The sequence below is a fragment of the Sus scrofa genome, unplaced genomic scaffold (genome assembly GCF_000003025.6).
Source record: "Sus scrofa isolate TJ Tabasco breed Duroc unplaced genomic scaffold, Sscrofa11.1 Contig1558, whole genome shotgun sequence".
Taxonomy (NCBI): Eukaryota; Metazoa; Chordata; class Mammalia; order Artiodactyla; family Suidae; genus Sus; species Sus scrofa.
This window is the reverse complement of record NW_018084906.1, coordinates 11704-21377: the sequence shown is the minus strand read 5'-3', so window position 1 is coordinate 21377 and position 9674 is coordinate 11704. Positions and strand designations below refer to the sequence as shown.

The 9674-nt window shown below is 42.4% G+C and overlaps 1 protein-coding gene across 1 annotated transcript; it reads left to right on the top strand.

The window, feature by feature from the left end:
* Positions 1-610: 610 nt before the first annotated feature.
* On the top strand, positions 611-3089 carry LOC110258207 (olfactory receptor 4D9-like). Its single transcript, XM_021081398.1, is given in 2 exon segments — positions 611-2687; positions 2690-3089. Coding segments are annotated over 2 exon segments (804 nt in total). The 5' UTR covers positions 611-2212; the 3' UTR covers positions 3019-3089.
* Positions 3090-9674: the final 6585 nt, after the last annotated feature.

Genomic DNA, 9674 nt, shown 5'->3' with positions numbered 1-9674 from the left:
TGGAAGAAGGAGAAATATACCCCTTTATTCCTGCCTTACTGCCTGAGCTGGGACTTCTCATCTCATCATTTACACCACTGGCTCCCTTGGTTCTCAGGACCTTGAACAAGACTGAATTACAATATAAGATTTCCTGGGTCTTCAGCTTTCCTGGGTCTCCAGCTTTCAGAAGGCAGATCGTGGAACTTCACCTCCATAATAGCACAGTCAATTCTACATAATAATTCTCTAAGTGTGTGTCTATATATATGTGTGATAGATATAGATAGATGGCATGGATATAGATATAGATCGTATCAGTTCTGTTTCTGTAGAGCACTAATACAGTCATGGAAATGGTATGTAGAGGAAGGAAAAAATAGAAATAGTCAAGAAAAATAGGAGAGAGAAAGAAGGGAGGAGAACACAGGAAACACAGGAAGCTGTTCTTGTCACAGAGATTTCTTGAGTAGAAAATTTGAAAACTATTCACTTATCCTTCCAATAGCAAAAGAAAAATTTTAGAGTAAGATGCTGTCATCCATTGAAATATTTTTATATTCTGAATCAACCAAAGACTCCTTTGGGCATGATTTCTCCACTGTCTAGATATGGTAAGTCGTTAGCCTGGGGAATTTTAATTCAGGGATTCTGAAATCTTTGATCACTATTCGGAACATTTATTCTTATCATTCCATGTTGTTGCATGAAATGTCAAAAATTAATGGAATGAAAAAGGAGGTTCTTATTCTTATTGAGTAGAAAGGAGAGTGCTGCTTGGGGAACTGTGAGCTTGAAAGGATTTTTTCCTAAGTCTAGAAGAGCAGGAGTTCCCGCTGTTGCCACTGGGGATCAGCAGTGTATCTGCAGCGCTGGGATGCAAGTTCAATCCCCTACCTGCCACAGTGGATTAAGGATCTGGTGTTGCTACAGCTGTAGGCATAGGTCGAAAATGTGGTCAATTTGATCCCTGGTCTGGAAACTCCATGTGCCGCAGGGTATAATGGAGGAAAACATACAGTAATTAAAATCAGATCAGAGAAAGGACAATAGGTGGACAGCAGAGCCACTGTGTAAGACAAGAATAAGTGAGACAAGAATGAGAAGGTAACTCTCAAGTTGTAGCAGCTCTAACTTTTTTTATTATAAAACAACCATTATGAAAGCGAGTGGTCAATTAAATTTTACTTTGTGAAGTTTATTCTTTACAAGAGATTAAAATGTTTGAAGCCATGTTGATTTTGTTAACATTTTACTGAAGAACATATACAAAAACACACATAAGTCTCTACAGGTCAATGGATTTTCACACAAGCTGAATATATCTTTGCCATAAGCACCCAGATTTAAAAAACAAAACATTATCAGCACCTCAAAAGCTTCCCTCATATTCCCTTAGTTTTGTATATTTTGGTTTTTGTATGAACAAATAAAAGCATATGTACTCTTTTGTGCTTGGATTATTTCATCTAACATCATGTCTCAGATTCATATATATTTTTACACATAAAGTAGATCATCCCCATTGCTGTGTAGTAGTATGTGATTTTAACACAGTTTATCTTCTCCACTGTTAATTGACATCTGTGTCATTCTCCAGTTTGAGGCAATTACAAACTGCTACAAATATTCTAGGATACATATTTGGTGAACATAACATATGTACATACTTTCTAGAAATGGAATAGATTTTTTTTCATAGATAAGGTTGCATTTTCTTTTGAAGCATAGTTGATGTACAATATCATATAAGTTGCAGTTGTAGCTTAGAAGTCTGAGCTGCTGTTGTGGCTCAGTGTGGTAAGAATCAGACTAGTATCCATGAGGATGAGGGTCATTCCTGGCCTTACTCAGTGGGTTAAGGATCTGGCATTGCCATAACCTATGGCATAGGTCACAGATATGGCTCGGATCTGGCACCGTTGGGGCCATGCTATAGTCCTGCAGCTGCAACTCAGATTCAACCCCTGGCCCCAGGAACTTCCATATGCCACAGGTGCAGCCACAAAAAAGAAAAAGAAAAAAAAAAACTCATGACAGAAAAGACAATAGTAGATTTCATAATACATTCTTTAATATGCTGTTATTTCTTCCAGAGATATACTTGAAAAAAGAAATCTGTGATCCAACAGATCAGGGAAATTATACCCGAGTGAAAGAATTTATTTTCCTGGGAATTACTTAGTCTCAAGAGCTGAGCTGGGTCTTATTTGTCTTTTTGCTTTTGGTGTACATGACAACTCTGGTGGGAAACCTCCTCATCATGGTGACAGTTACCTGGGAATCTCATCTGCACACACCCATGTACTTCCTGCTCTTCAATCTCTTCATTCTTGACATCTGCTTCTCCTTCATCACAGCTCCTAAGGTCCTAGTTGATCTTCTGTCAGAGAGAAAGACCATCTCCTTCAATGGCTGTGTCACCCAAATGTTCTTCTTCCATCTTCTGGGGGGAGCAGATGTTTTCTCTCTATATATGATGGCCTTTGATTGCTATGTGGCCATCTCAAGACCCTTCCACTATCTGACCATCATGAGTAAGGAACAATGCACTAGCCTCATGGTGGCCTCTTGGGTGGGGGGCTTTGTCCATTCCACTGCACAGATCTCCCTGCTGCTCCCACTCCCCTTCTGTGGACCCAATGTTCCTGACACTTTCTACTGTGATGTCCCCCAGGTCCTCAAACTTGCCTGCACTGATACCTTCACCCGGAGCTCCTGATGATTTCCAACAATGGACTGGTCAGCTGGTTTATATTCTTCTTTCTCCTCATCTCTTATACAGTCATCCTCAGGATTCTGAGGTCTCACCAGGGGGAGGCCAGGAGGAAAGCCATCTCCATCTGCACCTCCCACATCACCATGGTGACCCTGCACTTCGTGCCCTGCATCTACGTCTATGCCCAGCCCTTCACCACCCTCCCCACAGATACTGCTATCTCCGTGACCTTCACTGTCATCTCTCTGCTGCTCAATCCTATGATCTATACCTTGAGGAACCACGAAATGAAATCAGCCATGAGGAGACTAAAGAAATGACTGGAGCATTCAGAAAGGATTTAAATTCTGTGAGGACAATGATAAGCAATGAGGTCCCACATGATGGAAGATAGTATGAGAAAGGGATTGTGTGTGCGTGTGTGTGTGTGTGTGTGTGTGTGTGTGTGTGTGTGTATGACTGGGTCACTTTGCTGTATAGCAAAAAATTGGCACAACATTGTAAATCAACTTTAATTTTTAAAAAAGAAATTTTTAAATATGAAAATAATTCTATGAATATGAGCCAATACCAACATGTAAAGACAAATACCAAATTTCATTTTCTCAAAAATGGGAAGAAGGCTCAGCTTTAAAGAACTCAACTAGTATCCATGAGGATGCACGTTCCATCTCTGGCCTCACTCAGTGTGTTCAGGATCCGGTGTTGCCATGAGCTGTGGTGTAGGTTGTAAATCAACTGTACCCCAATAAAAATTTTTAATTTAAATGTTTAAAATATTTCTTTATAGGCGTTCCCACTGTGGCTCAGTGGAAACAAATCTTACTGGCGTCCATAAGGACCCAGGTTCAATCCCTGGCCTTGCTCAGTGGGTTAAGAATACAGCATTGCCATGAGATGTGGTGTAGGTTGCAGACATGGCACTGATCTGGTGTAGCTGTAGGCTGGCAGCTACACCTCGGATTCTACCCCTAGCCCGGGAACCTCATATGACAAGGGTGCACCCCTAAAAAGACAAAAAGACAAAAATTAAATTAAATTAAATTAAATTTTTAAAATTTTCTTTACAAAAGGCAGATAGTAAGCTCAGATCTGGCAGCTTGGATATGGCATTGCTGTGGCTATGGCTTAGCTGCAGCTCCAAATCAACCCCTAGCCTGGGAACTTCCATATGCCACAGGTGTGGCCCTAAAAGGCAAAATGAATAGAATAGAATAGAATAGAATAGAATAGAATAGAATAGAATAGAATAGAATAAGAACTTTTTTTAATATGAAAAACAATTCTATGAGAACAAGATAATACAAAATGTTAAGATAAATATCAAATTTCACTTTCTTAAAATGGGAAGAGATCACCATAATGCCAAAAGCAATTAGTATCTATGGATACCATAGGGTCTTAATGAGGTTGGTCCTATAGTATGTGCTGGGAACCTATATGTGATACCATTTTAAAGTGAGTCCCATTCACACCTTCCACTACCTGATTTCAATTATTCATCCCACAGGTATTTACAGAGCACTAATTATGTGCCTGACAGTGTTAGGAGTCAAACTGCTGCAGAAGGATTCAATAGAGTCACTGTCTTAGAAGCCTACCTCAAGTTGCTTTCAAGAAGACAAGAACAAAGTGTAGTGGAAATATTGCAGGCACTTTTCCTGAGAGTTTCAAAAGATGTTTGACAATACACCCCTTACTATTGCCAAGGGTAGCAAGACAGAGAAGGACAATCCAAGCAAATAAATCAGTATGTGCAGAGGGAGAGGCTGGTGCAGAGTAGGTCACACTTGTGCAATGGTGAGCTCACTGTAGCCACAAAGCCAGACACCCATGGAGTGAAGACCAGTATTTGACATTTAAAAGGAAATCAGGAAAAGAGAACTCTAGCTGTGGTCCCCCAAACAATGCAAATCCACGCTTTTGCCTGGGGAGAGAGGATCCCCAAATGGCTCCAAGATTTCTTCCTGGGCAGAAATAGGTAATATTCTATGTGGGAGTATTCATACAGAAATAACACTGACAGGCAGAGCCTGTAGACAGTGCACCTGAATTTCTGAAAGGCTTAAGCAAAGACAGGTGCTAAGCAGGGCGGGGGGAGAAAAAATTGGGAGTTTGAGGTTGACATATACACATTACCACCTACAGAATAGATAACTAGCAAGGACCTAGTGTATAGCACAGGGAACTCAGCTCCATATTCTTCACATAATCAAAGACATTTATGAAGAAACCCACAGCAAATATAATACTCGATGGAGGAAAAGCTGAAAGCCTTCCCATTAAAATCTGGAACAAGACAAGGATGCCCACTCTCACCACTGTTATTCATCAGAGGACTGGAAGTCCTAGCCCCAGCAATCAGACAAGCAAAAGAAATGAAAGTTACCCAAATTGGAAGAGAAGAGGTAAAATTGTCACTGTATGCAGGTGACATGATACTACACATAGAAAACCCCAAGGACTCCCCACAAAAACTACTTGAACTGATCAACAAATTCAGCAAAGTATCAGGGCACAAGATGAACATTCAGAAATCAGTTCCATTTCTGGATACTAACAATGACATATTAGAAAAGGCTATATGCTGAGAACTATTAAATATTAATCAAGGACACTAAAGAGGACTCATAGAAATGGAGAGATATTCCATGCTCCTTGGTTGGAAGAATTAATATCATAAAAATGTCCATACTACCCAAAGCACTCTACAGATTCAGTGTAATCTCTATCAAATGATCGATGACATTCTTCATATATCTGTAACAAACAATCCAAAAATGTATATGGAAACATAAGAGACCCCAAACTGCCTAGGCAATCCTGAGGAAAAACAAAAACCAAAAAACAAACAAACAAAAAACAAGCAGGAGGCATAACATTCCCAGACTTCAGGCAATACTACAAAGTGAAAGTAATGAAGACAGGGTGGTGCTGGTACCAAAACTGACACACAGACGAAAGGAACAGAAGAGAGAAACCAGAAAGAAACCCAGACGCCTTGGGTCAATTAAACGTCAATCAATGAGGCAGGAATATAAAATGGGAAAAAGATCGTCTTTTCATTAAGGGGTGCTGGGAAAACCAGACAGATGCGTGTAAAACAATGCAACTGGAACACACCCTCACACCATGGACAAAAAATAAGCTCAAAATGCAGTAGAGACTTGAAAGGCAAGACAAGACACCGTCAAACACCTAGAAGGGAACATATACTATATTAATTCTCTGTACCAATCTGGTGCTGGCCATAACCAAACTTGGCCCTAGAGGGAGGGCCAGACTGTTCCTCAGAGGAGCATCCCTAGATTAGCGAGGGGCACTTGCTGGTCTCCTACCTTGCCGTTGGCTGCTGAAGCTGCAGGAAGATCTCTGACCCAAGGCAGGGGGACCTACCCCAACCGCGCAGCTGGCTGTGAATCCTGCTTCTAAGGAAAGTCAGGTCGAATTGCCACGCTGGAGAAAGAGAACGGGCATTTGTGGGCGTGGCAATGGGCGGAGCGATAGGCCCCCCCCTTTCTGTGCGTGCTGGGCTTCTGAAACGCGGGAGACTAGCAGGTGGCCTAGGAGCTGGGCAGATGGAGAACAAAGGGGACCACTGGGCCCTACGTGCCTGCACCGCGCCAGGCGGACCTGCCCAGCTGGAGAGCAAAGGGGGGTCGCGGAGGTCTGCGAGCCTGCGCAGGACCTGCCAAGACCATGAGGACCTGCCGGCCAGGCAACGCCCCTTGCCCCCGTGGCCCCCTAGAGGGCGCGCTGAAAGGAAGAGGACAACCCTGGAGAGCTCCGCCTCAGCTTGAGGCCAACTTGAAGGTAAGTGCTTGCAAAACCAAATTGGGGCCAGCGTGTGGTGGGCGAGGGGGAGTAAGCGGCGCTCTCATTGGGAATGCATATCAAGATCAATTCACACAAAGATCAAGTCTCAGGACAATTTCTTAGACAGGTAGGGGAAAAGCCACACAACACCGTCCCCTGCACACATTAGGGCAAGCTGGGTAGTGATCATTTCTGCAGTTACCACAACCCTTCGGTTAGCCTGTCACTTAGGCTCTTTTCCCACTAGGTGGCAGTCAAGTCAAATAGCAGGCAAAGTCCAACTCCTTCATATTTCACCCAGAAAGGGAGATTTGCTTGTCTTCAGAAAATTGACAACCCTCTGGCTGGACTCACCAAGAAGATTTGAGAAAAACAGCAACAACAACAACAACAACAAACTAATAAACAAAATTTCAACAGATAATGCAGAAATAAAAAAATAACCATAGAAGACGTCTATGAACAATTATATGCCAACGAATTTGACAACCTAGAAGAAATGCACAACTTTCTGGAGACTCACAGCCTGCAAAAACTAAATAAAGAAGAAATATATCAAGTGAACAGACCAATCACTAGAAATGCAAGTGAATATATAATAATAAAAAAAAAACATTCTCTACAAACCAAAGTCCAGGACCAGATGGCTTCAAAGGAGAATTCTCCCAAACATACAAAGAAGAACTTATACTCATCCTCCTTAAACTTTTCCAATAGGTTGAAGAAGGAACATTCCCAAAGACATTCTAGGAAGCCACGATCACCCTAATACCAAAACCAGACAGAGATACTACCAAGAAAGGAAAATTATAGGCTAATAACGTTGATGTATATAGATGCTAAAATGCTCAACGAATTCTAGCCAACTGAATCCAACAACATATAAAAAAGGTCACACACCACGACCAGGTGGGATTCATCCCAGGTTCACAAGGATGGGTTCAACATACACAAATCATCCAACATCATACACCACATGAACAGAAGTCAATCCACATGATCATTTCCACAGAGGCAGAAAAAGCATTTGACAAAGTCCAACATCCCTTCCTGCTAAAGCCTCTTACCAAAGCGGGAACATTCCTTAACAAAATCAAAGCCATTTGTGAATAAGCCCACAGCAAATATACTACTCAATGGAGCAAAGCTGAAAGCCTTCCCATTAAAATCTGGAACAAGACAAGATGCCCACTCTCACCACTGCTATTCAACATAGTTCTGGAAGTCCTAGCCACAGCCATCAGACAAGCCAAAAAATAAAAGTTATCCAAATTGGAAGAGAAGAGGTAAAATTGTCACTGCATGCAGACAACATGATACTTCATATAGAAAACCTTAAGGACTCCACACAAAACCTATCTGAACTGATCAACAAATTCAGCCAAGTAGCAGGGCACAAGATGAACATTCAGAAATCAGGTACATTTCTGTACACTAACAATGACATATTAGAAAAGCGACACAAAATTGCAATACCTTTTAAAATTGCACCCAAAAAATCAGCTGCCTAGAAATAAACCTGACCTAGGAGATGAAAGACTGATATGCTGAGAACTATTAAATATTAATCAAGGAAATTAAAGAGGATTCAAAGCAATGGAGAGATATTCCATGCTCCTCAATTGGAGGAATTAATATCATAAAAATGTCCATACTACCCAAAGCACTCTACAGACTCAGTGTAATCTCTATCAAATGATCGATGACATTCTTCATAGAACTGTAATGAACAATCCAAAAATGTATGTGGACCCATAAAAGACCCAGAATTGCCTAGGAATCCCGAGGATCAAAACAAAACAAAAGAAGCAGGTGGCACAACTCTCCCAGACTTCAGGCAATATTACAAAGCTCAAGTAATGAAGACAGGGTGGTGCTGGTACCAAAACCGACACACAGACAAAAGGAACAGAACAGAGGAACCAGAATAAACCCAGTTGCCTTTGCCCGCTTAATCTTCAATCAATGAAGCAGGAATCTAAAATGGGAAACAGACCGTCTTTTCATTAAGTGGTGCTGGGAAAACCAGACAGATGCATGTAAATCAATGCAACTGGAACACACCCTCACACCAGGGACAAAAAGAAACTCAAAAGGCAGTAAAGACTTAAAAGGTAAGACAAGATACCGTCAAACAGAAGAGAACACATTCCCTATTAATTCTCTGCACCAATCTGGTGCTGGCCATAACCAAACTTGGCCCTAGAGGGAGGGTCAGACAGCGTCAGATCATAAACCCCCTGAGTGAGCCCAGAGATTGAACCTCATGGATACTAGTCAGATTCCTTTCCAGTGAGCCATGACAGGGACTTCAAGGGAAAGGATTCTAAAAGAGGTGAGATAACTTGCCCAAGATCACACCAAAAGTGGTAGAGCAGAGTGGGGTTGGGATCTGAACGTGGGTTGTCCAACATCAAGGCGTGTGCTCTGAACCAGTCAGTAACTCTGTCACTCAGAGGAAGTAAGGGAGAATGAAACAGGAGGGAAGCAGGCAAGTGTGAAGACTTGGAGACCCGGGCAGCAATACAGCTGGGAGCTAATGGTGAACTAAGCCCTGTCTCTCAGAACATCACTAAGAACTTAAACTAAAGGGCCACTTACTTCAGGCATGTGACTTCACAAGATGGACCTGGTGGGCTTTGGCTGAAGATGGCAAAACTAGGTGTGCCTAGAAGAGGCCAAAAAGAAATCAGCAGTTTAATACAGTCTTTCTTCATACAATTTGTACTTTATCAGGAAATAATATATATTGGTACATCCAGGCACGCTGCCATGTACTAAATGCTTCCACGTGCCAGGAACCTATTCGTCTCAGTCACACTTCCAACTATGCTGTGAGCTATTCTCCCATTTTATAAATGAGGAAAGTCAGGCACAGGAAGCTCAGGGAAATTGCTTCACATCCCAGTTAGTTAATGGCAAAGTGGGGATCAGAACCCCAATCCACTGATCTCCTAGTCACCCAACCGGGGGTAAGGGTCACACGCCTCCCCTCCAGGCTGTGGAGACCCTAGGACAGGGGGTGGGGGGGGATTAGACCTGAGTGCACCTCTAAGCCCCATGCTTCGACTTTAGCCAGAGCAGCACTGACCAGCATGTCTGAGGCCAGTGCCCAGATCTGCGCTGACCAGCGGGAGGCTCATGGGGCCTGGTGGTGAGG